At 40.7% G+C, this 16,403-nt stretch overlaps 1 protein-coding gene across 2 annotated transcripts in view; it reads right to left on the reverse strand.

Annotated features, from left to right (window-relative positions):
- ADAMTS14 (ADAM metallopeptidase with thrombospondin type 1 motif 14) overlaps positions 1-16,403 on the reverse strand; it is an 81,570-nt gene that overhangs the window by 23,669 nt on the left and 41,498 nt on the right. For both annotated transcript variants that reach the window (XM_025173629.2, XM_025173636.2), the window contains exons 7-14: positions 15,473-15,578; positions 14,467-14,610; positions 13,792-13,924; positions 11,241-11,354; positions 7,259-7,407; positions 3,949-4,124; positions 2,718-2,851; positions 1,583-1,706 (exon numbers count right to left, since the gene is read on the reverse strand). In XM_025173629.2, the coding sequence (XP_025029397.1) occupies positions 1,583-1,706; positions 2,718-2,851; positions 3,949-4,124; positions 7,259-7,407; positions 11,241-11,354; positions 13,792-13,924; positions 14,467-14,610; positions 15,473-15,578 (1,080 nt within the window). The remainder of the gene's footprint in view (positions 1-1,582; positions 1,707-2,717; positions 2,852-3,948; positions 4,125-7,258; positions 7,408-11,240; positions 11,355-13,791; positions 13,925-14,466; positions 14,611-15,472; positions 15,579-16,403) is intronic.

Below are 16,403 nucleotides of genomic sequence, written 5' to 3' on the forward strand. Positions count from 1 at the left end.
CTAGGTCAGGTGGGCTCAGTTCTTTTTTTCATTTTAACAGAAGGCTAATGCTTCAACAAGTAAACTAAAATATATCTTACAATCCTCTACCAGCCTCCAATCTGTAGCCAGCAAACATTACTCCAGTTCTTTGCAGTGAGGATTTTGAGGGAAGGAAAAGAAATTCCTTCTCTGTCTGATTCAAACCATACTCAGCAAAAGCAGGGCTCATATGTGTGGGCTCAGAGTATGTTCAGTGGATCACTTTTCTTGGAAACAGGAGGAATTGCACCAAAACAACTGGATATACTTCCCTCCTTTCTTGAGGGAAAAAATGCTGTAGCTATGTTGCAACAGCTGGGTATTTTGGAGTATTTAAAAAGGCCCATCTTCTCTGTTATCTTTTGGTGGCCTCATGTTATAGCAAATGTCAGGGCCTACATTTATTCTAGTCTCACCTGTCACTGCAACCAGCAATCCCTTTGGAGTGATGCATCCCTTGTCCACAGGGTCCTTGGGATACAGTTCTTTGGGAGCTACCACAAGCAAAGGTTTAGATGCCATTCTCATGACAGTCATCAGTCTTCAAAGGTGACCCATTTCAATATCTGTTATGTTCCTCCCCCCACCATTGAATCATTGTTCTTTATTCAACAATTTGTCAGAAACTTGGTCTTTGCTCATTCATCCTATTTTTTTTTTTACATAGGCCCTTAAATCATAGCATGCTATTGGAAAGTTCAGTTTTAACTATTGGATGTAAAGTTCCATCTGCTCTCTGCCCATCATCCACATTCTGCTGGAGAAGCAGAGAGGACAAATGCCACCTTAGAGTGATATCTCTGTTGCAGTCTAAATTACCAGAAAAACAATTGGCTAAACTTTTACTTATGGTTGAATTCACCTGTAATAACTCAGTTCAGGCCTCCACTCAGATGTTGCCATTTCAGACTGCCTACAGCCACCACCCATGTCTGTTGCTGACCTTTTCCCAGTTGTCCCCTATTCCAGAGGCCTGCTGCTTTCTCCAGGGACTTCAAGACTCCTTAAAGATCAACTGGATCATGCCAAGGCCTCCTAAAAGCAGCCTGCTGTTATAATTAAGAAACCTTTCTTCATCACTGTTGGAGTCCACATCTGGCTTTCTACCTAAAGGAGAGCAGCTGGCAGCATCTAGCTGACTTTGGCTGATCTCAAGAAAATCTAAGCAGGATTGCACTGGGATAGTACTTGGATGGTAGACTATCAAGAAATGCTAGTGTGGACGGCTAGAGTAGTTAGCTAGACTAGTTAATTGGAAAAACATTCCAAAAATCATCAATGGTAAACCATTTCCATATTACTGCCAATGCCCATAGGCTTTCCATGTAGCTGCCAGATGCTGAGTTGGATTCATGAGATCTTTTATAACTATTAAGACCTCCAAAAATGTAAAGAGGACTGAAGCACAGTACTGGCTTTAGAGTACTGCCATGGTACGCCTTTACAAGACTATAAATATATGCTGAAGAATAGAACACTGTATTTTCCTGGCATTAATTGCAATGCTAAATCTACTACCATTTGCTTTTTCAAAAAGTAACATTTATTCTTCTATTCTCACCTGACTGTTTGGGGATTCTGACCAAAGTTCCCTTCACTGTCCGACAGTGGGAATTGTCACCCCCACAAACACCACACTTGTCATCCTCCTTCAGAGAGCCAATTTCTTTGTCACAGCCAACATGCTGCCATTGGAAGAAGAACAAAAACAGAGTTTTAAGAAAATGGGGTTAAGGATGCAAATTCAAAATGCAATCCTCTGAATAACCTCAGAACAGGCTTTGTAGAGCACAGTTCACTATTTCTGTCTGTATGATAGAATAATATACCTTGTGGGCAGCCATTAGATCAGTGTTGTCCAAACTTGGCCACTTTAAGACGAGTAGACTTCAACTCCCAGAATTCCCCAGCCAGCATTCTGGGAGTTGAAGTCCACTCGTCTTAAAGTGGCCAAGTTTGGACAACACTGCATTAGATGGTCAGATTTAACAACAAAACCTGCTTAGGTTTATATTTTAGAGGAGCCTTACTAATCGATAAAATATATTTAAAACCAAAACAGAAGCTCAAAAAACCTAAATATATAATAATGTGCATTTCCTGGTTTTCAATTGTATTTCCTTCGTATATTCCTCACATAGCTTATTCATCTGCCTCACAAACCTTGCATTTTGTACTGGAAACTGAAACACATTATGGATACTCTGCTTTGAGTACACAATCTGTTCATTTGGGATATAGGGTAGTGGCTCTTCAGAACTGTGACTAAGAATATACCCCATACTTTTCTGCAGCTCTGCATTTCATGGAAAGATTATTCATTCATGTATATTTTATTTTGTTTGTATATCGTCTTTATCCCTAATCTGCTTTCAATAAAATTTGGTCCTTGGCCACGTGGCATGATTTTTTGGGAAGACCACTGAGTTTTCTGGAACTGGGGAGCATGACATTATGAATGTGTTTAAATCACCATTGTTGAAGTGTTTTAGAACAACTGTCTCCCACCCAGGGACTTCCAGGTATATTGGGAGAACAACTTTAAGAATTTCCTGCCTAACATGGCTATTGTTGGCACTGATAACAGTGAAGGGTCAAACCCACTTTTTTTTTTATGCACCTTTTGCTTGTTCTTTCTCTCTTTGGAATATAAAACAGCATGGAAAATTAATGAACCTACAAGTTCAGTTACATACCACACATTCACCCCTTACACAGATACTGTATGGGTCTCTATAGGTGCACCTGGTACCATCGTGAACAACCTGATTCATAAATACCACATCCCCAGTTTCCTCAGACTGGCAAATCAGTTCACACTTCTGGGCATCTGCAGAAAAATAAATACATGGAAAAGATTGATTCTATGTGCTTGTAATTGAGATACAAGTGGGACTCAGTATTTGCAGTTCAGCTTCCTAAGAATCAACACTTTCTTCATTTTTAAATTTCTTAACTCCAGGATGGTTGACACATGCTTCTCAATGGCTCTATGATGGTTTTCCCTCCTATCAATCCTTCCTTATTTGCAAAGAGAACAATGATCCTAAGGCCAAAATCATGAATGCATATGCAAATGGAACACCTGGATCATGGAAACATAAATATTCCTATTCAATAAATATATTCAGAGATGCTTAATTAATCAATCAATGTTACTGCTTTCCCAGGGGTTGAAGCACGTTCTATATATTTCTATATGTTCATAAAAGTTATGATCTGAAGGGTTTGACAAGGTGTATGATTTGTATTAGACATTTCCTTTCTTAAGGAACTTAATAAAGTTCCTGCCCCAAAATTTTATGGCAAAACATTTAAATATCCAGTATATGCACTATTTTTAACTACAGGTAGTCCCCGTATTAAGAACGCCTGGTTTATGGACGACCCATAGTTAAGAATGGAGCCTATTGTAGCAGAATTTGAGTTAAATACACAATAGTTGGAGTTAATTACACAATACTACTTACACAGGATTATACAATAATACTGTTCCAGCTTACATACAAATTCGACTTAAGAACAGATCTTGGGAGCGGAACTCATTCTTAAACTGGGGACTATCTATATTCTAATTAGCACAAAATCTAGTAACAAGTTGGGACTAAATTTTTATGTCATTTGAAAGTGATACTAAAAAAGTCTCCAACAGGACTTGCCTTAATACACATTTAATATACTGTATGTCTTTTTGACTGTATTAGATTTAAATTTTCTAATAAACTTAGCAGAATTGATATGACCAAGTTCCCTAGATGGTGCTAGGTTATTATTCCCATCATGGGATGAGGGGAGTTGGAATCCAGTAATAATGGGAAAGCCACAAGTTCTCCACCCGTGTCTTAGGCCTTAGGGCATAACATGAGGCCAGCTGGGCGTGCTACATCCATTTAAGTTTTATACATCCAGAATGTTTCAGTAATTTACCCTCAGGATGTTCGTAGGGAAGCCAAGTGTGTTTGGAGTTTTCATGGGTGTAATAAGAGTTCCGCTTGGAACACTGCTGAGCACGAAAATCCTCATAGGAACCTTGGCATTCTTCTGTATTGCAGACCTGATATTCATACATAGCACCTGGACACTGACGGCCACCATAAGCTGGGCTGGAAAACAAAGAAAGAGCCGGTTAAGGAGTGTAGCACTCAAATTCTGCAGACCAGTGCAAGCAGGAAGGGCATTCAGTTTGATTCATTTTCATATTTTCCTTTTGTTGGTTTATATCAATGAATAAAAATTATATTCCACTTTTTTATATTTAAAAAAAATCTCAAAGCAGGGATACAATTCGTTTAAATAGTTAGAACTGTTAAAACGTTTGTGATTGAAGTGTATTTACTATTTAACAACAAGCTCTAAGAATATACAGGTAGTCCTCAGGTTACGATGGTAATTGAGACTGGGATTGCCATCACTAAGCAATGTGGTCATAAAGTGCGAAGTCACATGACTGCATCGCTTAGCCACAGCAATCTCAGGCAGTCCCAGTTGCCGTTGTAACTCTAAGACGTGTGGGTCGTTAAGCAGGAAAAGGCGGGAAAAGGCAGTAAGGACCGCAGAGGTGCCATGGGGTGGAGGCTGGGGGAGGGCTTGGGAGGGCTGATGTAGGCTGCGCACAGGCAGTGGGGTGCTGCGGGTGGGAGAAAAAGTGGGTGTGACTTACTGGAGCAACCTGAAATCTTCCCTGCTGGCTTCCCCATTGACTTTGTGTGTGGGAAGCTGGCAGGTAAGGTTGCAAATATCACATGACCGCAGCTCCCTGCAATGTCATAATCACAAGCCTGGCACCCAAGCTCCCGGATTGCAATCACATGACCATGGGGGTGCTGTGATGGCCAGAACTTTGAGGACCTGTCATACGTCCATTTTTTCAGCATCACTGTAACTTTGAATGGTTGCTGAACAAATGGATGTAAGCCTAGGACGACCTGCATATTTGAAACTATAAACCACTCTAAATTCTGTAAGCCCCATAGAGACCATAGCATCCAGATAGAAACATGATGCACCGCCTATTAACCATAGGTGTCAAGTCCACAAAGTCCAAACCCCAATTTAGAAGAATTCTCGTGAAACCAGGCCTGGTTCAGATAAATGCTCCTTTATTGGTTGGTACATGCAGCTTGAAGCAAAACATTGCTAAAACTAAAGCCTGTGTAAATTTCCCTCTATTTATTCCCTCCCCCCCCCCCTTGCTACATTGGCACCAAATTTCTTTCTCACAGGATGGTGGCCTTGTACATTCCTCCCATTGATAACACAGTTCTTCCTGGCCTTCAGGCTACCACCGGTTTTGTCTGCATTCAGGTCTTGCTGTAAATTCCCATATCAATGTAAGTGCCTCTCCATCTCAAAGCAAACCCCAAGCACAACTATTAACTACCATTCCCCCCCCCCCAGACACATATGGCAGAATCAAATCAAGCAAACACCCATTGACTGCTATCGCTTTTTTAGATTGACATCTGATTGATGCAGGTTCTGACAATAGGTTTGGTGAAGAGATATACCTTAAGCTGGCACCAGAAGCTTACATGGCTTGGTATAATCCATAAGCAAATGAGGGAATTCCATAGCCAATAGACTTGAATGCCTTCTTTCAGAAAGCTTATCATGAATCCCTGACAGGGGAAGGAGAAAACAGCTCCAGTAGACAGTAATAAAGAAGGAGGCTGTTTGCCAGATATCCAGGTCCCAAGGCATATACAGGTTGATATTAATAGGTATCTTGAACATGGCTCAGTAGCAAACTGGTAGCTAGTATAACTTCTTCAGAGCAGATATAATATGGTTGGTGCTACCTTCAGCCACTTAGAGGTAGAATTTTACATAGAATGTAAGCTTCTGGGCCAACCTCAGAGTAGACTGCACAAAGTTCGTTCCAACAATCCAATCTTGAGGTGGTGTTCAATGGCCAAATTATCACCATGGATATAGCCATGGCTGACCAACCAACCAAAGATGGAAATAAATAAACCCTGCCACAGAGGACACTTATGTTTCCACAAATTGTTATGGCCTAGGACAGTGTTTCTCAACCTTGGCAACTTTAAGATGTCTGGACTTCAACTCCCAGAATTCCCCAGCCAGCCTTGCTGGCTGGGGAATTCTGGGAGTTGAAGTCCAGACATCTTAAAGTTGCCAAGGTTGAGAAACACCAGTCTAGGAGAATGTCAGATCATATAGCAGCTCCTTCAGGAAAAGTGCAAGCCCATGCAAAGCAGGCCACTTCTGTAATTCCAGGATAAGGGAACCGCCTATCCACAATTCCATTGCTTCCCTTTTGACAGGATCCAGCCTTAGCCTCATCCAACCCACCAATGCAGACACCTGTCCACTTTCAACCTGTGTCATTTGAATCAGCCTCTTCTGACTGAAGAGGAGAAATAGACTTGGTTATCACAATCAGAAATCAGCATACTGATGAAAATTTACACCAAATTTCCTGACGATTACACCTATCATGGAGGACAAAATAGCACCCCCTGCTGGGGAGCCAAAGTTTGATAATCTGTTGTTCTCTGAACGTTGTCCTAAAGGTAGGAGCACAACCACTGTAAGATGATACCCAAGAGGGACGTGACAGAATGAAATAATTGACCTTGAGGAAGGACTTTGTTAATAATTAAAACTGGCTTAGCTAAGCAGCCACTCTCTTTGTAGCTCTAGTTTTATGTTAGCTGTGTATCATAGCTTATCTGTTTATGTACACCCATACAAATGCATAATATTTACAGTCCTAATTTTGTTAGAATTGGCATTGCAGACAGTCATATACTCAAAGGATATAAGAGGAAAAGAGAGTTTTCTCCATATTCTTGCATTTATTCATTGCTCTATGATTTCTTGGTATAAAATTCTCTCATTATTGGCTATATTAGGGGAGAGAGTCAGTTTGATGTAGTGGATAAGGCACCAGGCTAGAAACCTGAAGACCATGAGTTCTAGTCCCACCTTAGGCACAAAGCCAGCTGGGTGACTTTGGGCCAGTCATTCTCTCTCAGCCCTAGGAAACAGGCAATGGCAAACCACTTCCAAAATCTTGCCTAGAAAACTGGAGAGACCTGTCCAGGCAGTCACCAGGAGTCAACACTGACTCAAAGGTGCACGTGCGCACACACACACACACACACACACACACACGGAAACACACACACACAAATTAGGGGAACTCTAGAGCTGCTCTGCCAAATACAATAGGTGCTGTGGACACCTTTATCCCACAGAAAACCAAACTTACGGTGGCTTGTTGCAGTTCCTGCTGCGGGAACGCACCCCACCCCCACAAGTCCTGGAGCAGGAACCAAATTTGGACCAGGAACTCCAGCTGCCATCCTGGCTGTAAGGTTGTTCTGAAGTCTTCCAGATGCAGTGACCCTTGAAACACCACTGGAACAGGAGAAGAAATACGGGTTACCTGAACACCTGCCTCTTCATAACTGTCCAGTGTTAGTGAGGAGAGCAGTTCTACAGCCACGGAAGCACCCAGCTTTACAATGGGGGTCGGAATCTGTTTCTCCCACTCTCATTGGTCAGACGGACAGGGATGACTGTGAAGTAATAAAGAAAGGTCTCAGGGGGCCTGGGTGGCACAGGAGATGCATGAAAAAACCTTATCACTTCTAGAGCACCAACCTGGAATCCTGGCACAATCTGAAAATATGCTGACTCCTATCCTTACCTTACTTTTTCCACACCATATTTTCCAGTGGGAAAACTGAAAAGATGTAATGGGAAGGCCTAAATGTACACGTGCATCTGCCATGAACGTAGTGAACACAAGGTACAAACAGCAAACAATCATACATTAAAAAACAATTATCTTTTCACTTCTAATCAGGAAGTGTGACCTTAAGCATTTTAGTGTTGTAGGGAATATCAAGGAAAAGCCAGCGTAGCCAAACAGGAAGATAATTACCCAGCAGTGCAAAATAACAGCTACCAGGAAAATGTGCAAAGTGGTTTAGCAGGAGACTTCAACCATTATTTATTTATGCATACCCCACCCAACCACCTCAGGCATTCAACAATTAAATTAAAGCCTATTTTTTTTAGAGCCACTCAAATTTCACGGAATGCCAGGATAGGAACGGCAGAAGTTTAAATCCACGTTGGTGAGACGTACCCAGCTTGGGGAAGGCTGTAACAGAGGATAAGGAAGTTACTCTTTAGGCTACAGGAGTAAACTCTGTGGCTCACATGGCTTTAGCTGTAGCCCCAGCATCCCCCCCCCGCCCCCACAATATTCTCTGCATTTAATGGGAGTGGAGTTGCTCACATACTCTTAAATTCATTTTAAACCTGGGCACTGAGACACAGGTATACGAATTGCTGTAAGCAAACAAATTTAACAGCTAATCCACTTAATTAGTTAAAAGTGAAAATAATAAATATGATGCAATCAATTATGAATCAATTCATTAAAAGTAATAATACTATTTAATTAAATGATACTATTTGTTTCCTTTCCCTCTCTTTTTCATCTTTTTGATGTGGTCACCGTAGAATGGCCCCACAATGTGCCCTTCAGTGCTGGTGCAACCTTCAACCAGTTAAAGGTTGTGCACCTGATATTATGTACCTGATTATGCATCTAGATTGGGGGGCCCTTCAGACAACCGCTGATCACCTCATGATTTGACTACTGCAACATGTTCTACATGGGGCTGCCCTTGAAGATCACCCAGAAGCTTCAGCTGATCCAGAATGTAGCGTGCCAGCACTGATGGACATGCCTTGATATGCCCATGTAACATCTCTGCTTTGTGAGCTGCACTGGTTGCCAGTTTGCTTCTGGGTGTGATTCAAGTGCTGGTTGCTACCTATAAAGCCCTACGTGGCATAGGGCCTGGTTACCTGAGGGACCACTGTCGCCCATAGTATCTGCCCAGCTGATTCAATCTGGCAGGGTTGGTGCACTCCAGGTTCCATCGATTAAACAATGCCATCTGTCTGGACCTGTCAGGTTCAGCCCAAAGAATTCCACGAGACAATGCAAATACAGTTCTGTTGCATTTATTAGCTTCCACCTCAAGACAGAATCTCCCCAGACTGAACCCAAGTTCCCAAGCTAGCCAGCCACAACACTGTGAATTCCTTAGGGAGGTGCCAGCCTCATCTTCTTCAACTTCCCACGCTCCTGTTGGGGCTAAGAACATGTTTATCTCTCTGAGCGTGGCCTTCATAAGTCCATTCCATCACAGGACCCCGGAAGCGCACCTTCTCAGTAGCAGTGCCTGCCCTCTGGAATGAGGTTCCCCCAGAGATTCGAACAGCTCCCTCCCTACTGGTATTTCAAAGGGCCTTAAAGACCTGGCTCTTCACCTAGGCCTTTGGAGAGGACAGCTGACACCCCTTTCTTCCTTTCTGTTCCCCTCTGCCATCATTGTCCCTTTGCCTTTGCTGTTTTTATGTTTTCTGTATTGTTCTCTGTTGTTTTTTTTAATGTTTTAACAACTGCACACCACCCAGAGTCACTGGGAGTTGGGTAGCATATAAATTTAATAAATTATTATTATTACTAGTAGTAGTAGTAATAGTAGTAGTAGTAGTATTACTTTGTTTTAGTTTTGGTTTTAACATTCTGTGCACTGTTCAGAGTCACTGCTATGAGAGAGGCAGCTATATAAACTGTTTAAATACATACATACATAATATTTGTGTTTCAGTCCAAACCCTAACAGTTCTAATATACAAGAATATAATATAACTTCACATTAAAAGCAGTATCCCAAATGGGCAACAAAAAACCAAAATATGCAGGGAATATAGATTCGAATGGCTCCCACCCTGCTGGTGTTTTGAAGGACCTTAAAGACCTGGCTCTTCACCTGGGCCTTTGGAGAGGATTCTTTCTGTTCCCTTCTGGGTTTATTTTCTTTGCCATTGTTGTTCTTCTGTCTTGTGCTGCTTTCGTGTGTGTTTGTGGGGTTCTTTTCCTATTGTCCTTTGTTTCTAAATATTTTAACAACTGTAAGCCACCCAGAGCCAAGTGGCATATACATTTCATAAATTATGTTTATGATTATTTAAAATATTAGGCACATGGAAGAAATCAATCTCTAAGGCAGAGATTAGCAATCTAGTATTTTGCCCTACAACTTCTAGAAGCCTCAACTCATGTGGATTATAGGAATTCTAAAACATCCGAGGAGCCCCAATGACCTACTTTCCTGACATGGGATTTAAGAGATCAAAGACCACATCTTAAGTTTAGTTTGCTAATAAACTTCCAGTGAGATTTGTGCTAAAGAAAGATAGCAATTAGCACTTGATTTAGATTTGGCTGCTGCAATCATGACTGTAATTTTTGCCTTAGCTTCGGAAGGGGAGGGGTAGAAACAGTGGGACGATGGCCCCCATTTGTATGGTCACATGAGTAGAACAGGACTGAAGGACTTTAACAGTGAATTTCCCATGGGAGAAAAGAAGTAGGAAGTTGGCCCTCTTGCTAGGTTTCACACTGTGGCATATGGACACAAATCTCAGCACATCAGGGGATGAGGCCCTATGTGCATGTCGCTGCATGTAAAAAAGTTTCAGCTATGCAGTTGCACCCAGCATCTTCACTGTTTGACAATCTCTCCCCACCCCCAACTGGCAGGATACAGGGGAAGTATTGCTTGCCACACTTAACTGCAGTCTATACATATCTGATGCTTTAGTACTGATTTGGAAAAAAAAGTACCAAAAATACCAAATACAACAGAAACCATTACTTTCTCCTCACTATGGGTAGTCCTCATTTAGTGACTGCCTTGGACAGCAACCGTTTGAAGTTATGATGGTGATGAAAAAGTAACTTTGCGACCAATGCCCACATTTATGACCTTCTCAGCGTCTCTCTGTTCTTATTTTCACTTGCTTATTTACCCCACATCAAGATGTCCTTAAAGAGAAAGAGAAAGAACCCCAGTTCAGCTGAAGGAAGTAGCAAGAAGCAATGGAAAACTGTAGTAAAATCGTACACACAGTCATGGTTTCACTTAGTGACTGTGGTGCTTAGCAACAGAGTTGCCAGTCCCAACTGCGATAACTAAATGAGGACTACCTGTATTGTCAATCTGAAAGGAAAGAATATGTATACAAGGTAAAGGATTAAAAATGTATAAACATTCTCTGTATTGGCCCATAAGACACATGTCTGTCCATATATGGATGAAAAACTGTTTGGCTTCCTGCTAAAATGAGGCTGACAAACATCCCATTCAACACAGACATACCTGGCCCAATGCACACTCCGTTCCATCCAAGGGTGGTCCTTTCTTTGTTTTACAGAAATAAGGGTTGTCTGGATGGCTGCACCACAGCTGTTTGCAAGGGTCAAAAGTTCTGAACTGTAAAGGAGAAAGACCACATAAAGAGTATCTCCCTCTCTCTCTCTCTCCATTTAAGCCAGCAGAAAGTACACTTTGCTCTGAACCAGTATTTTGTCCTTTAATTTATTGCAGTTGCAGCTATACATTATAACTATAGTTTGTTAAAAAAGAAGTGTTGTGCATCCGCTAAAGAATGGTCTCATAAATTAAGGGTTTACTAAGATTATCTGTTGTCCACTATTTGCACAACTCCTGATCCAGCATATTTGACATATGTTCCAGATACAGAGTTCATCATAGGAGACTTTTCCAACCACAGTTGCATCATACCAAGCAAAGGCCTATTTCTTCATCTCAAAAGCTAATGACTCCTCCAAGCTGACCTCAATCCCTGGTGACTTCAGACACTCCCATGTATGCCCTGCCATGGCCTTCTTCAAGGATTTTTTTTTTTTAATTTCCCAATATAGCCAGCCTCTGCAAGGAGTGGAGTGGGAGAGTAGCTAAGTTATCATAACATCATCATCATGACAATTTTAAAAACACACACACACAATTTAGGGACCTGCTTCAGACTTTGGGAAGCAAGTATGTAAGGCGGAATTTGCACTGTGTTGCCACTGCACATATATTGTCATTTTGATGCAACCTCTTTTTGCTGCAGATTCTTATGGGACTGGCCTGGTGATGTCCTATCCAAATTCTAATCCAGTATGATCCTGCTTAGATCAAAGTCTGAGATTAAAGTTGGCTAGATGCTACAACTTGGGCTGTTAAAAGCACAATATCTTATTCGGTCTTAGGCTTTTATTATCTGTTTTAAATATCTATCATCCTTTCATTTCATCAGTCTTTTCTTCAAGAACTGCAGATACCTAATATGAAACATTCCTTAAGACCAGTTTTTCACTGATAAAAAGTAATCTTGGAACCTTTGAACTATCATGAATTATCACAGTATCATAACTATTGTGATCCAAGCCAGACAGATTAAAACTGTTAAATAATGAATCGGCATACTTGCTTACAAGTTTTAGAATTATTAATAGTTTTAGGCACCTTCCTTTGACTTTAATCAAACTTTTTACATAAATGAATGAATCAAACTCCTGCATGGAATACTTCCAGTCATTAGCAACACTAAAAATCCAATGATCACCACTTGTTGCTAGTGGCAGAGCATATGCAATTTAATTTTGAATTTAATATTTAATATTTTCAAAAAACAAGCAACACAGTCCCTTGTTCTTGGAGGAAAGCTATCTCCGTGATTGACTAAACATGACATCGGAAGCTACCAACATCACAATTAACATTTTAGACCTTTCTTTTCTGCCATAACAACTACAGAAACATAACTAAAACAGAATTATGAAACTCAAAATGCTTTGGGTTGGCCACCATCTCTCAATTTGAATTAGTACAAAAGTTTGTATAAGGATAAAATGCAGGAAAGAAAAGGCTACCCACCTTGAGCTCCTGAAGGCAAAGAATCTCTTCTTTCGTATCAGTTCATCTATTTTAACACAGATATGCAAGATGTTTCACCCTGTGTCGATTCCCATAATGAGAATGGTTTTCGTACATATCTAACCAGCTTTCCAACGTGGGAAAAGTGTGAAAGCTTATGTGGTATCATGATTAAGCTGTTGGACTGGCACCAGAGAAAACCAGGTCCAAGTCACAGAAATTCACTGGGTGACTCTGGGCCAGCCATTTTGTCTCAGCCCAACCTATCTCACAGCTTTATTGTTGTGGGGAAAAATAGAAAGAAGAAACACTCTATGTGCATACTGTATGAAAGGTGGGATGCAAATCTAATGAACAATATATAAATAAAGACCACAATCAAGACAGATTTTCGGTGGTGCACATACATTGCTAAGAACACAATAAAACACCCAAAGCAAAAAAACAAAACAAAAACCCTGTAGCTTCTTCTATGCATAAAAAGATACAATCCAGTGTGAACCTTCTTTTAGAGCTTTTCTATACATAATAAGACAGGAAGACCTGTTTTCAATAGAATGTATAATTAAACCACAGCAAATTTTGCCTTTCTTATCTGCATGAACTTACAAGATACATTTCATCTCACTCACATCTTTTCTAAGTGCAGCCCTCAAAAATATTATTCGTTATTTTAACATGCAGCTTTACCACAGCAAATATAGGTTCACTCCCATAAATCAGATTTTTGCTGATCCAGCCTGCCTCCGTGAGCCTCCCATCACACTGTCCTGAAAAGCTACTCCTGAAGTTGAAGGGGCTCTGTGGAACTGAATGGAATAGGTCATCAGCAGCTGCAGGACATGGGAGGTGGACAAATCTAAGGCAAAGCCACCAGTGGGTTGAAGCCAACATATGATTCATTCAGAAGGGAAACTTTCTTCACCCTAGGAATTAACAGAAGGAAGAAGAAGTGGTTCCCAACCAACAACGTTTCCATACTCACAGCTGTGCATGTTTTGTATCCCACACCAAAGTCAAAGCGGCATTGCTCATCCATAGAGTAATCAACTCCTGGCAGCTCCGGCAGTTTCGGCCAGTCCTGCATAAAAGGATCATCTAAGAGGCAGTCATAAGAACTGCAGCACAAAAAAAAAAGATTGTGTATTAGAGATTAAATGTTCCTTGCAGATTCATTCAGCTGCTCCAAAAGTCCTTGTACTCTAAGATAAGTTTGTTTGTTTTTTTTCTGACCAGAAATTCATTTCACCCTATTTCTGCATTAAATTGTATATATTTTTTTCTCATCTGCAAGAAATGCCATACATAGGCATTTTCAACATGTTTCATCCATATTCCTTTGGGCACTTTTCTCCGATGTACTTAACTATGTATACATTATTTTGAGTTGCAAAACTACAACACAACTTTAAGAAAAGTTAAGATGCTGGTTTATAAACTGCTTCCTGATTAGTCAGCAGACACAAAAACAAGTTTTGGAATAAGTGATATTTTTCTCCACCCTCAATGTCCAAGCTGTTTGGCATTTTGTATCAGATTCTGTCATCCTAATTGTTCTGTATTTCAGCTGTATTCTTTCCACCCATTAATTTCCACCCTATCCAAAATGAAGCAGAACCATTTCAAAGGAAAAAAAATGAAGAGTGTTAAATAAACTTACTGTATATAACGGTTCAACTCCTGTTTACTACATCGGGACCAGTGATAACGGTGAAATGCAGCTTGCACCAGTGGTGCCATGATACTACCCATGCCAGTCTCATCAGCACATTGGTTACCTTGGCCATCATGTTCCATACCTAACCTGTTAAAAAAGCCTTTAAATGGTATTTCCCAAGGTCTATGAAACACTAAATAATGAAACAATACCAGCATTTTGAATACCATTGAATACCATTGAATACCCTAACCCCCAGCATGTTTATTACCACATGGATTGAACTGCATAATGTGGTCTTTGCTATTAATATAACCAGATCTGCCTTTCTCATTAATGGAAATGAAATGGGCCTACCTCTCCAAAGACATGGTAAATTAATAACAGGAGAGCAAATGATCTGACTTGGTATCATCTACATATTAAGGAGGAGTTGAGACCCTACATTAACTTGAAGAAGCTCCTCCCCAGTCTGTTGTCCTCTAGACATAGTGGAGTTACCAAATACACCAAACTGAGGATGACTCCTGCTGAAAGGTTTCTGACCCAATGAGAGTCGGAAATTCATGCTCACCCTCTGAGAATGTTCTCATAGGCGTGAGGTCCATAATCAAAGTTCCACAGCTGAGTCATCAACCCATCACAGTCAATGTATTAAAGGCTGTGAAGATCTCACAGTGTACAATTTCCTTTACTTGTTTTCAGAGCCATGGGAGAAATTGCAGGACAAAATAGCTGATGTTCTCTAGGTACACCCGAGACTGCAAGTTTAATAGCTTTTCCACAGCTTTAAATGAAAAGGAAAGTTTGATGCTTGACAGCCAGGAGTTAACATAAAAAGTTACGGGTTTTTGAACAAGGTCTTGGTATTAAAGTTCTCATTAATCTGGAAAGTTTTAAGAACAGCTGAAGCAAAGGGCATCCAGGGTTCTTCCACAGCTCCTTCAAGAAGCAACCACCATAACAAAGATACTGGACAACTAAAGAACAACCTTCCTCAGTAACTTACACATGTCCAGTCTCATGAGCAACTACAAAGGCTGAAGAAAATCCATCTTCATGGTTAAGAGTGCAGCTACGCAGAGGGTGGCACATGCCAGTGACAGGAGCATAACCTGGAATAAGATGAAGGGATAAAACAAGGAACAAGAACAAAGGCAGAGAGTCAAAAAGAGAAAGAGAGAGAGAGAAAATAGAAAAGAGTGTATGAGAAAGAAGGAAAAACATGCTGGAACTGTTTCAATCATATTTCACACTCAGCTTCCTCTGGGAGAGACATGAGTCTCAGAGCTGCCTAGCTATACCAAGGAAACCCATTAGATTGCTCCACATATTTCATGAAACCAACTGTGTTTTGAACCACCGATCAAATGACAAATGGCTTAAAACTAAGAACACACTTTTACCATATCATTTTCCCCCAACTTTTGGCCTTCTAATAGCAAGAAAAATATCAACCCCCTCCCCCCTCCAAGTTTATACCTAGCTAAATACAGACCGCAAATTAAATATTTTGACCCTCCAAGTGCCTGACACCAGTTCTGTTTCTGGAGCCCCAGGCAGGAAGCAAAAAGCAGAAAGTTCACTGGCTCTTTTGTGGACCACCACGTATAGCTGTGAGCTACATTCAGGTTGATGAGTCACAAGCTGTGTAAGCTTCTAGTAGGAAAAAAATGGGCCTATTGGCAAGGAAAAATAATACTGTACACACAAATGACTTTTGGATTCTGTTTACAACTTTAATCTGGGCACATTTTCACAAAGGCAGAAAAAGGAATAATTATTCTATGCCAATCTTTCTGTATTACTCATTCCATGTCTGACTTTTTTTTCTTAGGTGTTTAACATCATAGAATAGCTTTTCCCAGTTTGGTGATTCTAAATATGGTGATTATGTTGGCTTGAGAACTGTCAGAGTAGAGGCTGCAGTTCATTTGGTA

Source organism: Python bivittatus, unplaced genomic scaffold, assembly GCF_059951505.1.
Source record: "Python bivittatus isolate LINGU-HERP-01145 unplaced genomic scaffold, Pbiv_v1 ctg000400_np1212, whole genome shotgun sequence".
Classification (NCBI taxonomy): domain Eukaryota; kingdom Metazoa; phylum Chordata; class Lepidosauria; order Squamata; family Pythonidae; genus Python; species Python bivittatus.